Raw genomic sequence first — 21,495 nt, 5'->3', positions numbered from 1 at the left:
TGGATCAGGTGGCTGAAATTCATAGCATCCCAAAATCTTTTTCGACAGTAATAATTAAGATGATCCTTAAAAAGGATAGGGATTCATTGAAACCATCATCATACAGACCAAAATCATTTTTGAACACAGACTATAAGATAATTGCCAAAGTCTTGGCAAATATATTGGCAAAGTTTTTGTCAAAATTAACATATAAGGATCAAACAGGTTTTGTGCAAAAAAAAAAGACAGTCTGTGGACAATGTAAGTAGACTGCTTAGTATAATACATTTGGTTCAATCAAGAGGTGATCCTAGTGTGGCTGTGGCCTTGGATGTGCAAAAAGATTTTGATAGACTGGAATGAGATTTCTTGTTTAAAGTGATGGAAAGATTTGGATTAGGTCACACTTTTATAAATTGATTAAGGCATTATATCATAGGTCCAAAGCAAAAGTTGTGACTAATGGGCAAATCTCTCCCATATTCCCGCTAAGTAGATCTAGTAGGCAGGGTTATCCATTATCTCTGGCTCTTTTCATTTTGGCTATTGAACCATTGGCAAAAGCTTTTCGTTGTGATCCAGACATTAAAGGATTCAGGGTAAATCAGGATGAACATAAGATCAATCTTTTTCCAGACAATTTACTGATATATTTGACAGAACCAGCAAGGTCATTGGAAAAACTGCACTCTAAATTTGAAGATTATGGGAAGGTATCAGGATATAAGATAGATTAGGACAAGAGTGAAATAATGCCACTTACGGGAGGGGATTACATTTGTTATCGAAGAAATAGTCAATTTAAATGGCCACAATGGAATAAAATATTTAAGGATTAAAATAAACAATAATTTTCAAGATTTCTATAAATTAAATTATGTCCCCCGTTGAGGGAAATCAAAGAGGCTTTAAACAGATAGATGGCTCTGCCGATTACATTAGTTGGTAGAATTAGCTGTATTAAATTGAATGTGTTATAGAGACTTCAGTACCTCTTCCAAACACTTTTTTCAGGATCTAAATAAACATATTAGAAAGTTCCTCTGGAATAGTAAGGTGGCAAGAGTCCCCACCAAGAAATTAACATGGGATTATACACTGGGAGGATTACGGCTTCCATATTTAAAAAAAATATCATTCGGCAGCCCAGTCAAAGTTTAGTGCCTCTCTCTTTAAGGGGCTAGATAGACCATCCTGGCCACAAATTGAGCTTCACAAGGTGGGCAAGAGGATAGGAAGAGATTTTATTTATAAATTGGATGTTAAATTATTTTCTAGAACAAGAAAAGCCCACTATTAAAACATGTTATTAATGTTTGGTATAAAATAAATCAGCAGATTGGAATTAAGATGGGGCTATCACCAAAAACACCCCTGACTCAAAATAGATTAATACCATCAATATTGGATAACAAGATCCTGGACAGCTGGTCTCAGAAAGGGATCAGGGATATCAAGGATTGTTATGAGCAAGGGAAACTTATGTCATTCCATCAGTTAATCTTTAACTGAGATCTTATTTAGGGGACAAGTTATGTCCATCAATGACCTTACTGAAGTGCAGTGAACTGGAGACTCTGATTCGAAAGGGGATTATAAAGAGATTTATTTTAGTTATGTATTTCCTATTTCAAGCAAAAGCTCCTAAAAACGGGTTACATAAGTCAAAGCAAAGGTAGGATCAGACTTGGACATAATAATTGGAGAACAGTGCTGATCCAATCTATGTTGAAACTGCATTACAAATACAGATAATGTTAGATGCATATGGTATATTTACAGTATAATTTCTTGCAACAGTTATATCTCGCACCACAAAAATTAAGTAAACTAATAAGAAATTTCAGACCAATGGTTTAGATATGGCACAGAGGTGGGAACATTCCTACTTTTAACCTAGTCATGTTCCAAGGTGAGGCTCTTCTCGGTAGATCTAGGGAATTTCCCAGAACAAATTATAGGCAAACATTTTCCACAAAACCCAGAATTGTTTGTATTGGGAAAAATTGCAGATGTATGACCTATGAGATGCAATTTGTAAAGATTGCATTGGTGGTGGCCAGGAAATGTACAGTGGTTACCTGTAAGTCTGATTCCCATCTAGGAATGGCACGTTGGAATGCGGAAATGCAAAGTTGTGTTCCCCTTGAGAAAATCACTTACTGTTTGAGGAACAAATACAATGTTTTTCCAACATTTGGCATATAGTTGTAAATCTTTAGTTTTCCCCCCTTCACTTCTGAGCGTTCCCTGGATCTAGAAAAGCTAGATAATTTGAGCCCCAGAAGGTGGACGGTGCATATCTGACAACCTCTTATTTTTCCTCTCTTTTTAGTCTAGTCTTGATCTATCTTGTTTTCTTGCTCTCTATTCTTTTTCTATTTTTCTTACTTTTACTTAGGGGGAGGGAGGGGGAAGGGAGATTCGGTTAATTATAATTAGACATGTAATAGCTATTAATGGATGTATATTAGTATTTTTCAGAACCTTTTTTGTCTTTTGCACTGTTTGACTTGAAAATTTGTAAATAAAATATTTTTAAAAATGTACTATAAATATTCAAGTTTAATGCGAAAAATTTTGTACCGAAATTCTAGCTCAAAGTAGGGGGGATGGGTCATATTATACACGGGAGTAAATTTTTTTTAAAAATTCCGCCAGGTTTAACAATGTAATCGGCTGCCGATACATTCTATACAACTTGAAGATGCAACCATTGAAAGCTCTGTGGGCAGTATGATGTTTGCTGGTTCATTTTGCCACTCATTATCAGCAACTGACTACATTGACGGCAGTGTGACTAGGTTGGGGTGGAGGAGAGGGGAGAGGTGGCAGCGCGACTCGGGTGGGTGAAGGGGGAGAGACGCCAGCGCAACTCAGGCAAGAGAGGGGGGAGAGATGGCAGCGCGACTCGGGCAGGTGAGGGGGGGAGAGACGCCAGCATGACTCGGGTGGGAGAGGGGGGAGAGACATCAGCGTGACTCGGGCGGGCAAGGGGAGAGATGCCAGCCCGACTCGGGCGGGTGAGGGGAGGGGAGTCGTATTATACACAGGGATAAAATTTTCCCCCCCTTTTCCCCTCAAAAATGGGGGGGTCGCATTTTGCACAAAACACATTTACATGAATATTTATGGTAATTAAATTGTCCATCTTGTATTTTTTCCATGTTGTTTTTATTTTTTTTTCTACCTTTGATTTTCTTTTAATATTAATCATATATTGAATCTGGAAATGTGGTTAGGCAAGGGTTTTGAGTTTTTCTCCTTTACTATTTTCTTCCTTTTTTTGGTGATATTATAGTATTTTTCCTCCAAAAAGATATACAGTATATCATTTAGAATATGAATTATGGATAAGATTTAGAATTCATGTACATTTTTGTTATACTGAAAGCCTTATTAAGTTTGTGTAACTATCCATATAATCTTATTGAATTGTACTTTTTTTGTACAAGTTCTTTATTAAAATCAATAAAAATATTTAAAAAAAAACTCCATCTGCTATTTTTCCACCCATATCTCCAATTGATCTACATCCTACTTTATCACAGAACATAGCACAGTACAGGGCAATTTGTGACGTCTGTACAGTGACCAAATGATACCGATCATATATTTTACACACACACATACACACACACCCACACACCCACCCACCCTCCCACCCACCCACCCACCCACACACACACACACCCACCCACCCACCCACACACACACACACACACACACACACCCACCCACCCACCCACCCACACACACCCACCCACCCACACTCACCCACCCACACACCCACCCACCCACCCACCCACACCCACCCACCCACCCACCCACCCACCCACCCACCCACACACACACCCACCCACCCACCCACCCACCCACACACACACACCCACCCACCCACCCACCCACCCACACACACCCACCCACCCCACCCACCCACCCACACACACACACACACACACACACACACACACACACACAAACACACACACACACACACACACACACACACACACACACACACACACACACACCCCTCCTCCCTCTTCCTTCTGCAGACCACTGGTCAAATATCTGCAGTCAGAATAACTCCTCCACTACATTCTGAATTTTCTTTTTTTGAATCCAGCCTGCCAATCTTCTCTGGATCCCATGCACCTTAATTTTCTGGATCAGCCAACTATGAGGTACTTTGCTTTACTAAAGTCCATGCAGACAACATTCACTGCCCTACCCGTTCCAATCATTTTCATTGGCTAATCAAAAGACTCCCCAAGTTTGTAAGACATGACCACTCCCGCACAAAGCCATGCTGCCTATCCTGAATAAGTTCATACTTTTCCAGTGTAAGTAAATCCTATCTCCAAAGATAGGTTGGGTTTGTTTTCCTTGGACTGAAGGAAACTGACAGGTGACTTGATAAATATACATTATATTACATGAAGCAGAGATGGGGCAGTCACAATCTATTTTGCTTGAAGGGGAAGGGTATCAAAATAAAGAGGATATGGGTTTAAGGTGAGGGGGTTTTTACACCAAGGGTAGTGGGTATATGGAACAAGCTCTGGGAGGAGGTAATTGAGGCAGGTATTACAGCAACATTTAAGAAACATTTAGATGGATTCATGGATAGGATGGGTTTAGAGTGATATGGGTCAAAGGCAGGTAGGTGGGACTAGTGTGGGTGTGACATTTTTAGTCAGTGTGGGCATGTTGGACCAAAAGACCCCTGTTTTCAAACTAAATGACTCCATAGGTCAATGTTCTAGGTGAGAGGGAGGAGTCTTAAAGAGCATTTGAGGAGTTCTCTTTATATACAGAGACTGGTTGCTATTTGGAGTTAAACAGGAAAGTTTGCAGATTCTGAGATTTAAGTGGAATACGCAAAAGTGCTGGAAAAACTTGGCTGGTCTCGCAGCATCTATATGAAGTAAAGGGTAACCAATGTTTCGGGACTGAGCCCTTCATCAAAGTATGATAGATATGAGCAGAAAGCAGGCAGGTCAGGTGCCTGAATAAAAAGGTGGGGGTAGAAGAAGGAGCAGGGGAAGGAACACAAGATAAAAGGCAAGAAGTCATAGGTGGATATTGGTGGGAGGTTAGAAGAGAAAAAAGCTGAGGTGATAGGAGGAGGGGGTAGCTCTCTGGATAAAGAGGGAAGGGAAGAGGTGGGGAGCTGGAGGAAAGGAGGCAGGCATACAGGAAAAGAGAGAGACAAGGGAGGGGTTTAATTGAAGCTGGAGAAGTCAATGTTAATGCTGTCACGTTGGAGTGTGCCCAGACAGAATTTGTTGTTTTGTTGTTCCCTCAAATTGCTGGTAGTTTCATTGTAATAGTACATGAAGCCATGGACGGACATGTCAATGTGGGAATGTGCTGTAGAATTAAAATGGTTGTTGGCCACTGGGACATCCCATTATTGCAGCGGAGAGGGCAAAGGTCCTCAATGAAGTGATATCCCAATCTGTGTCCAGTCTCTCCAATGTTGAGCAGACCACAATGGACGCATTGGATGCAGAAGAGGACCCCTGCAGATTCACAAGTAAAAAAAACAATTTGGAGCCCAAAATGGCGACGGAGGAGGTGTGTGCACAAGTGTAGCATTTCTTGCGGTCACAGGGTAGGGAACCGAGGGGATGATATCTGGAACTCGTTGTCTACAGTGGTGGTGGAATCAGATTGTATTTCAGATCTTTACGCAAGATGTAGAAGGATGAGGACAAAAAGGATTAGAGTAAATGGGGAAAAGATTGGCATAGATGTGGAAGGCCAAACACACACTTGTTACTCCAATGCATGAACGGCATTATGGGAATTTGAGCAAGATAGCAAAGGGTGTGTGAGGGAGCCACTGGGAAAGATGACTGACATGTTTTTGGATTACTTCGGCATATTTTACACAATACCACAGGTTCTTCAAATGTCAGTCAAGGCAACAACAGTCCTTTCAATTGGAGAGAAATAAAAACTTTCTTCAGTTACATGGCAATGGGACACAATATCAGATCAATAAATAACTAAACTGAAAGAAAGCAAGAGTGACAGCTCCTGAATGGTAATTCTACATTAAAAGAATCTAATTAGTGGCAGTTTGGATCATGTTTGTTGATAGAACAATACATCCAAACATTAACAATATCATCGTGTTTCAACAGTCAATTGTTTTTGCTGATGTTTTTTGTGTATTTGGGAAATATATTTCAACTGAAATGCTTTGACTGTGGCAATAAAAGTAGCTCTTTTTGGGGTCTGCAATGTCACAACAGGGATATTGAGTACACCAGGATGAAATGCTTCTGCTCACCTATAGCAACTATCAAAATCGATATGATACGAAAGCAAGTCAATCTAGAAGGTCTCTCAAGACGTTACAGCTTGAACTTAACTGATACAGATGACAGTCACAGCAGCCCAGTAGCCAGAACTACACATTTCACCACACATTTTCCCCTTTTTTCTTTATTCGCTTGTGAATGGAAGAGAGGGGGTGGGGGTTTATGGAAAGAAGAGAATTAAGGAAACCTACCATGAGACCAGCCAAGCATGTCATTCCACCTCCCAGTTCACAAACTGCTAGGCCTCTGCAGAATAAATGACATATAAATAAAAGGAAATGATAGAACCAGTTGCAAATTAGGTAACGTGATTTTTGAAGGATATATATTACAGCACAATTCAATCACTGCAGAGACACGTCAACAAGCAGGAAGTTACAAAGATATGAAAGGCAGAAGTCTTGCTGCTTCACTGGGCCACCACACGCAGCTTGCTTTTTAAAAATAATTATATAAAAAATAATTGTGTGACATGTTAAGCAGTGGGGGTTCTCATTAGTGTTCAGAACAACACTAACACTGCTGTGCAGCAAATCTGAAAAGGTTCCTTTTCTTCCCCGAGAGGCTCTGTATCCTGATTGTGCCTCCTGCGACGGTGCAGTGAATCAGTGAGGAAATGTCAAACCAAAGAGAGGCAGGAGGAGTCTGAATGTTTCCTTCAGCAAAATACTTGTTCAACCAAATAAGTAACTACTGTAATTGAAAAAAGCCAAGGCAAATAGATTCATTGGTTAGAACCTCGGCATTTTGAATTTCTTAAGTCTGTAACATTTTTGATCAAGTGTTTTTTTTAATGTAAATTTGATAAATGTTTTTACTTCTGCACTATGTGACCATCATCTTGGAAAACTGCTTAAAAATAGCTACTCATTCCAACTGCGTAAGTTAGAATGTGTTGAATTGGTGCAGAGGTAAAACTATTAGACCCGCTGCAGAATCTAAGTAAATGACAATTGCTAAATCGTCATTGGATTTATTAAACAATCCTGATTTCTTGAATAATTTCTTTAGATGTCAGTGTATAATTCACTGTAGACACTTAAATATTCATTATAAATGAATAAAAACATTGACAAGTTATAAACTGCCTCACCTCAACATACATTCTATCCTGGTGAGTTACAGACCTTCGTATGTATATATCTTACATAAATAAAGAACACAGAAGAGTACAGCACAGGAATAGGCCCTTTGGCCCACGAACCTGCACAAAATATGATACTCAAGATAAAACTCCACCGCTTAAACATGATAGGCATCCCTCTATTCTTGCATATTCATGTATCTAACTCTTAAATGCTACTGTTGTAGCTGCTTCCACTAGTATTCTGGCAGCTAGTTCCAGACACCTACCAGTTTCCATGTAAAAAACCTGCCCCACATATCTCCTTTAAACTTTCCTTCCCTCACCTTAAATGCATGCTTTCTAGTATGTGGCATTATTTACCCTGGGAAAAAAAGATTCTGATCATCTACCCTATCAATACCTCTCATAAATTTATGTCTATTAGGTCATCTCTCAGTCTCCATTGCTCCAAAGAAAAGAACCCAAGTTTGTCCAAAGTCTCCTTGTAGTTCAAACCCTCTAAATCAGGTAATATCCTGGCAAACTTCTTCTGTACCCTTTCCAAAGTATCCACATAATTCCTGTAATGGGACGACCAGAATTGCACACAATACTCCAAGTGTGACTTGAACAACATGATTTCCTGACTTTTACACTTAACGCCTCACCAATGAAGTCAAGTATATCATGCACCCTCTTTGCTGCTCGATCCACTTACATAGATCTATGGACTTGAACGCCCAGATCCCTCTGCGCATTAAAGTTTCTAAGAGTCCTGCCATTTAATGTACACATTCCCCTTACATTTGATCTCTCAAGTTGAAGCACCTCACACGTGCCCAGATTAAACTCCATATCTACAACTGATTTTTGTCCTTTTGTATTCTTCCTCCACAACTCCACTAATCACAGTGTCACCTGCACACTTATTGACCCACTATTTACTTTTTCACCTAAACCATGTATGTATATTGCAAACAACAGAAGTTCCAACACCAAGTCATGAGGAACACTGTTGGTCATAGGCCTTCAGCCATAATAACAAACTTCCACCACTGTCCTCTGACTTCTGTGGGCCAGCCAATTCAGAATCCCACCATCAATTGGTTATGGATCCCATACATCTGTATCTTCTGGATTATCCAACTGCAATGTAGGCAATATATTTTCTACATCTTTTGTCTTTGTACATGACCCTTAGCATTGAATGGAGTCAAGCTTTCCTGTACACATCAACAGTCTTGATCCTGATACTGACTATACTCATCAATTGCCATCCACAAGCACTTCCTGCAAGGTCTCTGAAGCCAACAGAATCAGAAGGCATTCCTCCCCCTACACCCACCCCACAAACATCAAATTGGGAACAGCATTAATTTTTGAGATAATCTAACTCAGCATGCCACTCCCCTACCCAGCATACTTCAAGATACACTTCCCAATTTTTCCCCTGCAGGAGCTCTTGATAGCTGTACTGTTGAACTAGGAGTATTGACTGTGGAAGTAAAGCTAAAATAAAGCAATTGTACAGGCACAAATAATTCAAATATTCAATGACCTTATCAGAATGAAAAATTAAGACATCAGTATATTAAAAAAACTAGAAATATTACAAGGATTTTAACAAACCACATCAGTGGATGCTAGGGCCTGAAGTGGCAGTAAGCACCTGTCAATGTGCACAATTCCTTTTCAAGAAAACAAATTTTAAAATTGATTTGTCTTTTTTATCCAACCAAGCATTCACCTTTTTTCAACAAAAGCCCATGGGTTCTCTTGCTCAATAAGGGCTAGAAATCTTCTACTACTGTATTACCGGCTACTTAAAATGTTATAATTTAATTAAAATTGGTTAATTCGTGAAAAAGAAAAAATGTCTAATGTGATTATTTAGCTGTCAAGTCAAAATCTAGAAATTGAGGGCCTGTACTCCCTCTGCTTTCTAGTATCAGGCATGACATACTTAGTAACACTATCTCATCACTCACAAATATCCTTTTCAAGACATAAAAAATACAAAACTTTTGGCATACATAGGTAAACTGTTTTTTAAACTATAATACTCAATTAAAGCTGAGTAAGCAGTTGCTTGAAGTTACTGGATGATTTAATCACATCTCATTTTTCTGCCAGTCAATTCCTTGTTGAATTCCTCAAAAAAGTTTTGAGGATTTATATTCGAGTATTCAGACGTTTTTGTGGAAAGGAAAGATGGCGAGAGTTTGTTTAGAAAAATTGACTTGGAATTTGAATTAGGAGGTTTGCAACTTCCCCATTTTAAGAATATTTATAGAGCAGCTCAACTCAAAGTTATCAATGGGATGTTTGATTTAGATAAACTTTCAGTTTGGGTTAAAATAGAACCAAGTAAAATAGGAGAAGATTCCATGTAGGACTTTATAAATGGAATTCAAAACTGTTAACAGGAATTAGAGAGGTGCCTATTCTGAGACATTTGATTGAATTATGGAATAAAATAAATTATGAAATAGGTCGAAATTCTCAAAAAATGACTATGTATCAAAATAGCCTTTTTCCTTTTTCTATGAATAATCAATTTTTGAAAATTTAGAATCAAATGGGAATTAAGAAAGTAGAGGATTGCTTTGAAGCAGTGAATTTATAATTTTTCAACAAATGAAAGAAAAAAAATTCATGTCCCAAATAATTCTTTTTTTTGTTACTATCAGGTTAGGGCTTCCTTGGTAGACAAGTTAGGTCATAATTTGATACTACCTAGACAGAATGAATTAGAAATATTGATAAAAAAGGGGAGTATAAATAAGCTTATTACGGAAATGCATAGATTACTTCAAAAACTTGCTCCAAAGTTAGGAATCCACAAATCAAGATTAAGATGGGAGGTTGATTTAAATAGACAAATACATGAAAATGACTGGAAGCAACTATGTAAAGAAAATATGATAAAAATTATTGATGTTAGGTATAACTGACTCAATATAATTTTTACATCAATTATATTTAACTCCTCAAAAATTTAAAAAGTTGAATCCAACATTGTCAGATTTATGTTTTAAATGTGATGAGGAAGTTGGTTCATTTTTTTTCATTCTACTTGGGAGTGTTTGAAAGTAAAGCCTTTCTGGTTAGATGTTAAACATGTTTGGAGAAAATATTAAGGGTTACACTCCCATAGGCTCTGATGTTATTTTTGTTGGGTAATATTAAAGTGGCTATTAACTATGTATCAAAGTGAATTTTTATGATTGGCTTTAGCTGTTTCTAGCAAGTGCATAGTCATTACTTGGAAATCAGATATGGATTTAGGGATGGAGAGGTGGCATCCGGAAATGCATTCTTGTATTCCACGAGAAAATAACATAATTTATGTAAATAATATAATTTTTTCTTGAAAATGTAGAGCCCTTATTTACAGTATGTTGGTTTGTAAATGATTCTTGAAGGCCCATCCCGTTGGTAACCCTTAACTCCATTATTGTTTGTATTGAGAATAATAATTCTTTTTGACATTCTCCTAGTTTCTTTTTCCTTTTTTCTTTTCTTTCTTTATTTACCCTAGGGTTGGTGGGTAGGCTGTGGGAAGAGATATATACCTATATACACTCACACCTATCACATATATACATTTTTTATATACCTTTATTGAATATGTATGTATGGATGTGGTTTTAAAATTCTTAAATAAAATGTTATTAAAAAATTCACTGCATATGTGCTTGGTCGTCTGTGTATGGCTACATTTTGCTGTGTGACTGCACATGCATGTATATGTCTGTCTTTGTCCGTGTGTGCCAAATATATGTGAACGTGTGTCTGTCGGTACATCTGGGTGGGTATGTAAGTCTGCTCATTTGTCTATGCGTCCATCTGTCTGCAATTGTGTTTGTACATCTCAGTGAGTGTGTCTGTCTCTTTCTGTGTGTGTATGTGTGTGTGTGTGTGTGTGTGTGTGTGTGTGTGTGTGTGTGTGTGTGTGTGTGTGTGTGTGTGTGTGTATGTAAGTCTGCTCATGTGTCTACGCGTCCATCTGTCTGCAATTGTGTTTGTACATCTTAGTGAGTGTGTCTGTCTCTTTCTGTGTGTGTGTGTGTGTGTGTGTGTGTGTGTGTGTGTGTGTGTGTGTGTGTGTGTGTGTGTGTGCACATGTGCGCAGGTATACCTGTCCATCTGTGAGTCTATCTGTATATGTCTGTTTCCATTTCTGTTCATCTGGGAGCCTGTCTGTTTGTGTATACCTCTTCATATTTGTTCATCCGTGTGCCTGACTGTCTGCATACCTATCAGTGTGTGTATCTGTCTGCACGTGTCGTTCAATATAACTATATAATTGCCTATGTTTATGTGTCCTCTTTGTCTATTTCTCTGTCTGCCTGTATGAGCTGCAGATGTCAGTCTGTCTGTGTATCTTTGTATGTGTTGTCTGTATGGCTGTCTGTCTTTGTATGTGTTATCTGTGTGCTTGTTTCTCTGTCCATCTGCTTATCTGTCTGTGGATTCCTGTGTGTGTATCTATCTGTCTGTGTCCATTTGCATGTGTGTCTGTCTGTCTGCAGGTATATCTGTCGGTGGGCATGGCTATGTGCTTGTCTACATGTGTATCCCTCTTCAAGTACATGTGTGTGTGTGTTTGTACATGTGTGGACCTGTTTGTTCCATCTGTTTGCCTGTCTACCTGTGTGTCTAACTGGATGCATACACTGAGTGAGAAAGGGCATCTTGTGCTGTGCGTAGATGTTAACGTGTACTTGGTGCTACATGTGCATGTGTGTAATGCAATGTGTTGCTATCACACTCACTCACCCCCCCGCCCACGCACACATAGACCAACACTCACAAACACACACACATTTGTTGCTGCCAAATTGCTATGCATATTTGTTGCTGTGTGCCTTGCTACCTGTCCACACATGTTTCTATGTATGTGCGTGCATGCATCTGTCTGTCTACCTGGTCTGGCAGCCTGCATGTCTGTCCATCTACATGCCTGACAACGTCCATCTGCCTGCTTGCCTGTCCTTACTTCTGTCCTTCTGTAGGTCAGTCCGTCTGTATATGCCTGTCTGTATACACATCAAGTCCCTTTTACAATCTTGTCCCATTCACCTATCACCAATTCTCTTTAGTTTCACACTCTCCTACCTGGGGAAAAGACCAACTATTCAACTTATCTATGCTTCTTGTGATTTTGGATTCTTCTACAAGATCATCTGTAGACACCAATACTCCAGGGGATAAAAATCCCAGCCTATTCATATAACTCAAGCCTTTCAGTCCTGGTAATGTCTTCGGAACCCTTTCCAATTGAATAACAACCTTCACGTAGTAAGATAATCAGAACTGCACAAAGCAATCCAAATGTGGCCTTCCCAACATTTTGTATACCCTGTAACATTATGACCCAACTCCTGCACTCAATACTCAGATCAATGGAGGCAAAGTGTAGTAAATGCCTTCTTTACCAACCTGTCCGTCTGTGTCGCCATTTTCAGGAAAATGCCTGCAGCTCTAGGTTTCTCTGTTCTATGATTCTCCCCAGGATGCTCCCATTTAGACAGAAAGAGAGAGAGAGAGACAGACAGACAGACAGAATGAGTGAGTGAGTGTGGGTGTGACTGATCTTTACACTGAATGCTTATCATCTTCAATCTCACTTTGGTTTTCCAAAATAAAATATATCAAAGTGAATCTAAGTGCCTCAATGGGAAGGCAGAAGCCTTTGGCATATTTCTCCAAGTAAGTGGCTGCACAGTGGTGACATTGTACCTCAAGGCAAACCTGCAACATCCATATAAAGAAGGAGCATTTACCCTGCACTATGGAGATAAACCCACACAAAGTAAATGAGGAACCAGCAAATTGGCATATTAGTAGAAAAATCCTTTTACGTACCTAAATATATCACTGTGTTTAATGCAGTAATAAGCCAACACTTCTTCTGAAGGCCAGATGCCTAAAACAAAATGAGAGCAAGTATTGTTAGCTAATGGACAACAAGAGCATGAAATCACTACCTTTCTCAAGAGGGAAATAATCTTATTGCACAATGTTGTAGCTTCTAATCTGCATTTCTCATAGCTTGTTGCTCATCCAACTCATTAATTAAACTGACAAAATAGTTCAGATTTCTAAAATGTCTAAATTATTGGTGCGGGTAGATGCTTTATTAAAAATTTTGTTATAAAGCTAGTTGAGCTCTGGTGACTTAAAAAAGCAGCATGTTACAGGTGGAATTTTACAGGTGCTTCACCAAATGTAGAATTTAAGGTTACAAAAAACAAGTTAACCATTTCTTCCCTACAAAATGAACCACAATGTAGAAAAAATTATTAAAAAGATGGGTATTGAACAATAAATGAGCTTATCAGGCCCTGTCAGTTGCCTATTTTGAGTCAAATCAAACTTTTAGAGGAAAAAGATTCCTTTGCTATTCCTTCAGATGAAATAAATAATTTTGAATCTTTGATGAGGAAAACACCAAAAACAAAATAATCTAATGCTATGCTTTTTTGTTAAGAATGCAAAAGGTTCATAATCTCTGACTGGCATCTTGAAGCAAACTGGGATTGCCAAAAAAATTATTCTTGCTTGGAATTAGATGCATTACAATAAAGAAAGGTTATGACCATTCTTGGACAGCAAGTCAGTTAGAGATTTAAAATGTCTACAATTAATGTCTAGATAGAACTAACGTTTCTATATTTGATTTTGCAGGACAAGCTATTTCTATAGGAGAACACCTGACCTTGTTGAATTAAGTTTGAACACTCTGTGCTCCATTTTCATCAGGTAAAAATCAGCTCTAAAATTGCTAGCACACCAACCTTCCCTCTAGTCTAAGGATTAAAAAAATATTGAAATCTCTTCCCTAGGCAGTCATGAAAATCAGCAAAATGATTGTTTAATAGGACTGCATTTTCACCAACACAAATCTCCTTTAATGTACATGCAGGGAATTTAATGCTAAACTAAAACATAAATCAGAATCTGCAATAATAATATCATTTCAGCAGATGGGTGTGAATCATGTGACCACATTATTCAGCACCACTTTGAATTATCGCTCAATTATTTCAGTGTTAATAGGACGCCAATGTGTACAATTAAAAAAATACCAATGCCAAAGAGCCAGCAAAATGCCATAGTTTAATCTCACACCTCAATTAACATAGATAACTATTTAAACTTCACTCATAATTCTTGTGGACATATGAATTCTTAATTAAATTGATCTTATTTGCTCCAAACCATTCATAATGCTGTGCAAGTCAAAATAAAGAGAACAAAGAGGTGCAGAACAAAGTAATTCTGGTCAGCATTACCAGGGAAATAACGTAATTAAAAATCAAGTGGCTATAACATGCCTGAATAAAACCTAAAAATTGCAGCAATCCCTCTTGTACATTTTTATGCCACCGAAAGTACTGGTAGTCCTCAACTTTGGATGGTGTTACGTTCTGGCACTCCTATTGTAAGTCGAAAAAGAATATCGCACCTACCATTTTTTATAATTAAATGTTGAATACCTTTATTCCACACCTTAAAAGCATTAATGTCCATAGCTGAAAGTACACTGGGCCTGAAGAATGTTTGAAGCATTGAACTAAAATTAATTGCTGGACAGTGAGGATAGCGGGGATGCTAAAGCAACAGGGTCATCAATTGCATTCTCTTCTGGTGAGGCTCGAGAAAAGCTCACAGAACGCACTGAGTCACTGACACTTGTTGAAGGCACTGGAGTTTCGAAGCTCGTTGAAGACACTGGGGCATTGACACTTGTTGACAGGCAGGCAGAGTCTTCTTCAGGAAGATATCAATTTTTGACTAGACAGATTGTTTCTTCTTTTCAATGTAAATGTATCTGCAGCTAGCAAGAGCATCCTGTCAGTTCTGGGGCATTTAATGAACATGATGTGTTGTTTACAGCACACTCATTCATGAGATTGCTACAGAGACTGCGAGAGTGGTTGAGTCAGCATCGGGAGAGAGTATGTTGTATGATACAACTCAAAATTGAAAGTATGGATTTGAATCATCGTAACTTAGAAAAATCACAAGTCGGTCCATTGTAAGTTGAGGACTATCTGTAATCCGATTTCAGTAGGCAAGATCTTTCTATAGATGGAATGCTGCATACAGCTTTATCTGAACTTTTATGTGGGCAGTGATTTAGAAATGATAGAATGTGGTTGTTTTCCAGTCAGATGAAGTAATGGGCCTGAATTGTTCTGGTTATGGGAACCACCAGTTATGAGCTACTCATGCCTCAAGAAATCTTGGGATTTGTTCAAGAATGTAAATTGAAAGCATCCTCTAGGTGCATCCTCCCTTCTGCTGCACATGGTCAACATTTGACATCCATCCCAAAGTGCTACAGTCTATCTGGTGAAGGTACTCCCACAGAGCCATTAGATAGAGAGGTCAGGATTCAGAGCCACTGATGAAGAAGGCCTGGCAATTCAGTTTCTAATTTCTGTGAACCTCCTGTTCTTGTCATTCCTTCTTGAATGTAGAGTTGCAGGTTTTGGAGCTGTTGTCAGACTAAATCGGATGAGGAACCGCTGTGCATTTTATACATGATATACACTGCAGTTACACTGTGTCAGTGGCGGAAAGTGAATGTCTAGAAAAAAAATTGGCGGAGGTGCTGGAGCTGATGAAATGGCAGTGTTGCCACTGGTACAAACCAAGGAGAGTGAGGAGCATTGCTCCACAGGGTCCTACTGCCTAGTTTTGATGGTGGCTCTATACAGGCTTTAAACAGCCTGTTAAAGGAGCCGATGGTTTTTTTTATAAATCTTGCATGCAACCATGGAGGTCTGTGCCCAAGATGGCAATGCCTGTGCTGGGGAATGTACCACTAGGTGCTGTAGACTATGGAGGAGCAGCGGATCAGTGCAGGGCACCAGAATCCCTACTATAACAGCCTTAAATTTCCTGAAGCTGTCTGCTGTATCTCCAGATTTTCTCCTCCAATTCTCATTGTCTATTGGGTGATCTATAATACATCCCCATGAGTGTGGTCGTACATTTCTTATTCCTCAGCTCCACTCATATCGCCTCAGTAGACGAGCTATCTGGTCTGTCCTGCCTGAGCACACCTGTGATATTTGTCACTCTTCCCCCCCCACCCGCCCCTCTTCTCATTCTATTGCATGTAAACCAACAGAAGCGCAGAACTTTGAGCTGCCAGTCCTGCCTCTCCTGCAACTATGTTTCACTAATGGTCACAATGTCATAATTCCACATGCCAATCCACGCTCTAAACTCTGCCTCTACTACAATACTCCTTACACTGCACTTTGGAAAATTTCCATCACGTACAACCCATTGATTTCTAACAGTGCATGCAATTTTCACATCATCTTTTCCCACCTCCACTCCTCTATCTGCTCTATCTGTTCCCATCCCCTGCAAATCTAGTTTAAACCCACCGGAGCAGCACCAGCAAACATTCCCCCAAGGATATTAATCCCCCTCCCTTTCAAATGCAAACCATCCCATCAGAACGGGGCCCACCTTCCCTGGAAGAAAGCCAAATTATCCAGAAACATAAAACCTTACCTCCTGCACCATGTTTTTAGCCACATGTTAAGCTGTATTATCCTCCTATTTCTAACCTCACCAGCAAATGGCAATCCCAAGATCACAAACCTGGAGGTCCTAACTCCCTGAACTCTCCTTGCAGGACCTCCTCACCTTTCCTCTCCACGTCATTGCTCCCTATATGGATGACAACATCTGGCTGCTTACCCTCACTCCTGAGAATGCCATGAACTCGATCTTAGATATCTTGGACTCTGGCATCAAGGAGGCAACAAACCATCCAGGATACTCAATCTGCTCCACAGAACCTCTTATCTGTCCCTCTAACTATGGAATCCCCTAACACTACAACTCGCCTTTTCTCTTCCCTTACTTCCTTAGCCACAGGATCAGGCTCCCTGCCAGAGACCTGATTACTGTGGCTTGGGCCTGGTAGGTTCCCCACCCCCCACCCCCCCCACCCCCAACAGTATCCAAAATGGTCTGCATATTATTGAGGGGAATGACCACAGGGGTGTCCTGCCTGTTCCCTTTCCCTCTCCTGACTGTCACCCATCTACCTTCCTCCTGCATCCTAGGTGTTATAGTGTCGCTGTAACTCCTGTCATTCACCCCCTCTGTCTCCCAAATGGAGAGTTCATCTAACTCCAGTTCCAATTCCTTAAGTTGGCTCGTCATCAGCTGAAGCTGGATACACTTCTTGCAGAGGAAGTCGTCGGGGATATTGCTGGCTTCCCTATCGACTCACAATCTGCAAGACAGGCATTGCTCTGCCTGAGTGACATAAAATGGCTTTCAGTTTATCAAATGCTTTCTGACAAAGTTCTGTCCAAATGAACTTTACACCCTTCTTCAGAAGGTTAGTCATAGGAAGGACGTTATCAGCATAAAGTTTACAGAACTTTCAATAATACTCTACCATTCTCAAAACCTCCTAACAACTTTCTTACCCATTTTAATGGGAAACTCGGAAATTGTCTGAACTTTCGCCTGAACAGGCACCAACTTCCCTTGACCAACAACATAACCAAGATAAGTCACAGTAACATGGCCAAATTTATTTTTATCTGAATTAACATCAGGTTTGCTTTTGAAAGTTTGTCGAACAATTTCCCAGGTGTCATTCCCCATAATCAAATCATCAATATAAGTATTCATTCCTTCTAAACCTTGAATCAGAGAATTAATCATTATTTGGAATGTTTCCGCAGCATTTTTCACTCCAAAGAGTAAAACATTGTATTTATATAACCCTTACAAGGTCACAAATGCTGAATTTTCCCTATCCCAGTTTGTTAAGGGAACACACCAGTAACCTTTTAATAAATCCATCTCCATAAGAAACGTAGTCTTTCCAACCTTTTCCACACAGTCATCCACTCTAGGGATAGGTTAAGCATTTGTCTTTGTCACTGCATTAACTCGTCTATAATCAGTGCAAAATCTAACCATCCCATCTGGTTTAGGCACCAGGACACAAGGTGAACTCCAATTTGAGATAGAACTCTGGCGATGCACAGGTGTGCGGGACGAACCGGCCCCACTTGTTATGCGTGGTCAGCGGGGCAGTCGCAGCAAACATGGCGGTACACATCCATCTCTTTCGGTCCAGGCCTGAAGTTAGCATGCGCACTTGCATCAGTTTGATGCAAGTAGTGGGATATATGTGCAGTGCAACTCTGAGCCTGATAAGCAAGTGTACAAGTTTTAAATAAACAGTCTGTTGTGATACCCAAGATAGCAGCCTGTGTCTCCAGACTGTACAGTTGCTCTCTCACAACGCACTATAGTGTGACCCCGACGAGTCTCCACGCCCTGAAGACTCAACGAAATGGATCCTGCAGGTGCTGTAGCGTTAAAGCTGCCGACCTTCTTGACTAACCGTTTGGCCAAGGGGAGGCTCAGTTCCAGCTTAAGCAAATCACTTCCAATTCAATGAGGTATTTCTATGTCGTTAGCTCTCTTGTCCAGGATACTGCCACCCACGTCCAAGCTCCACCAGAAGAGGGTAAATATCTAGCCTTAAAAAACTTCCTTATCACCACATACAGCCTTTACCGACATGAGAGGGCTACTAGACTCCTGCACTTCGTCGGCCTGAGGGACAGGATGCTATTTGCACTAATGGACGAAATGCTTACACTACCAGAAGGCCTTAAGCCCTGCCTCATGTTTGAGCAAGCCTTCCTAGAACAAATGCCAGAGGACTTTAGGCTCTTGCTCGCGGACGCCGATTTCAGTGACCCGCGTAAAGTTGCAGCAAAGGCTGACGTCCTCTACCGCACCAAATGCGAGGCCTCTGAGATGGTCAACTGGGTGATTAGGCCACAGCTTGAATCCACCCGGAAGACAAGCTCCCATCGAAGCGCCGCACCATCCACCTGAGCCACGCCCCTCAGATCAACATTTGTGTTTCTACCATCAACGTTGGGGGATCGAGGTACAAAAATGTCGACAATCCTGCTTGTTTCAGGGAAATGAATGGGCCAACAATGGTTGGCCGAGAGAACAGCCTGCTTCATGTATGGGAGAGCATCTCGGGCCGCAGGTACCTTGTTGATACAGGAGCCGAGATAAGTATAATTCCACCGACTTCACTGGAAATGCGCATGAGGCCACATGGCCTCACCCTGAGAGCGGCCAACAACTCAACCATCCAGACCTTTGGCCAGAAGCACATACCCCTGCATTTCAGGGAGACAGACTTCCAGTGGGAGTTCACGCTGTCATCAGGAGACAAACCTCTACTGGGTGTGGATTTTATTTGAACGCACTCGCTACTGGTGGTCCTGCATGGCAGACACCTTGTCCATGCAGAGACCTTTCAGATGGTACCCCTTCGAACATCCGATGAGCCACCCACCCACCTAGCCGCTGTGGAAACCTCAGGTGACTTCTAAACCCGCATGCTCACCGACTACCCCACATTCTGTGCCTGCAGTTCTCCTGCACACACTCTCTGCATGACGTCTAGCACCACATCGCCACTAACAGTCCCCATTCACTCGCAAGCCCGCCGACTGGTGCCAGACAAATTCAGACTGGCCAAGGAGGAGTTCACTCACAAGGAGGAGCTGGATATTGTCCATAGGTCTGACAGCCTGTGGGCTTCACCTCTCCATATGATGCCTAAAGCCAACAGCAGTTGGTGTCCTGTGGCGACTACCATTAACATAACATAACAATTACAGCACGGAAACAGGCCATTAGGCCCTTCTAGTCTGCACCGAACCAAACACCCCTTTCTAGTCCCACCTCCCTGCACAATGCCCATAACCCTCCATCTTCTTCTCATCCATATACCTGCCCAACCTTTTCTTAAATAATACAATTGACTCCGCCGCCACTATTTCTCCCGGAAGCTCATTCCACATGGCAACCACTCTCTGAGTAAAGAAGTTCCCCCTCATGTTACCTCTAAACCTCTGCCCCTTAATTCTTAACTCTTGTTTTAATCTTTCCTCCTCTTAACGGAAATAGTCTATCCACATCCACTCTGTCTATCCCTTTCATAATCTTAAATACTTCTATCAAATCCCCTCTCAACCTTCTACGCTCCAAAGAATAAAGACCTAATCTGTCCAATCTCTCCCTATACTCTAGATGCTTAAACCCAGGTAACATTCTGGTAAACCTTCTCTGCACTCTCTCTATTCTGTTTATATCCTTCCTATAATTAGGCGACCAGAACTGCACACAGAACTCCAAATTAGGCTGCACCAACGTCTTATACAATCTCAACATCACCTCCCAACTCCTATATTCCATGCAATGGTTGATAAAGGCCAGCATACTAAAAGCCTTCTTCACCACCCTATTCACGTGAGTTTCTACCTTCAGGGAACGATGTACCATTACTCCTAAATCTTTCTGCTCTTCTGTATTCATCAATGCTCTCCCATTTACCACGTATGTCCTATTCTGATTCTTCTTACCAAAATGAAGCACCTCACACTTATCAGCATTAAATTCCATCTGCCATTTTTCAGCCCACTTTTCTAAGTAGCCCAAATCCCTCTGCAATCCTTGAAAACCTTCTTCATTATCCACTATTCCACCTATCTTAGTATCGTCTGCATATTTACTAATCCAATTCACCACCCCATCATCTAGATCATTAATGTAAATAATGAACAACAATGGGCCCAATACAGATCCTTGAGGCACACCACTGGTCACCGGCCTCCAACCTGACAGACAATTATCCACTACCACTCTCTGGCCTCTCCCTTTCAGCCAATGTTCAATCCATTTGACTATCTCAAAATTTATACCTAAAGACTGCACCTTCCTAACTAACCTTCCATGTGGTACCTTATCGAAGGCCTTACTGAAGTCCATATAGAAAACATCCACTGCGCTACCCTCATCCACATTCCTAGTCACCTCTTCAAAAAATTCAATCAGTTTGGTCAAACATGACCTTCCTCCCACAAATCCATGTTGAGTGCTCCTGATCAGACCCTGTCTATCCAGATGTTTATAAGTACTATCTCTAAGAATTTTCTCCATTAATTTACCTACCACAGACGTCAAACTTACAGGCCGATAGTTGCCAGGCTTCCTCCTTGAACCCTTTTTAAATAA

General features: G+C 40.6%; 1 protein-coding gene across 3 annotated transcripts in view; it reads right to left on the bottom strand.

The window, feature by feature from the left end:
- The window catches only part of camkmt (calmodulin-lysine N-methyltransferase), a 512,353-nt gene that overhangs the window by 101,065 nt on the left and 389,793 nt on the right, over positions 1–21,495 (bottom strand). For all 3 annotated transcript variants that reach the window (XR_011355630.1, XM_069931088.1, XM_069931087.1), the window contains exons 4-5: positions 13,255–13,315; positions 6,509–6,563 (exon numbers count right to left, since the gene is read on the bottom strand). Coding sequence is in view for 2 of the 3 variants with exons in the window: in XM_069931088.1 (XP_069787189.1) it covers positions 6,509–6,563; positions 13,255–13,315 (116 nt within the window). In the remaining variant the exon portion in view is untranslated. The remainder of the gene's footprint in view (positions 1–6,508; positions 6,564–13,254; positions 13,316–21,495) is intronic.

This window comes from Narcine bancroftii, chromosome 4 (genome assembly GCF_036971445.1).
Source record: "Narcine bancroftii isolate sNarBan1 chromosome 4, sNarBan1.hap1, whole genome shotgun sequence".
In the NCBI taxonomy this organism is placed as follows: Eukaryota; Metazoa; Chordata; class Chondrichthyes; order Torpediniformes; family Narcinidae; genus Narcine; species Narcine bancroftii.
Note: the sequence above shows the minus strand (reverse complement) of the source record. Positions and strands in the feature narration are given on the sequence as shown.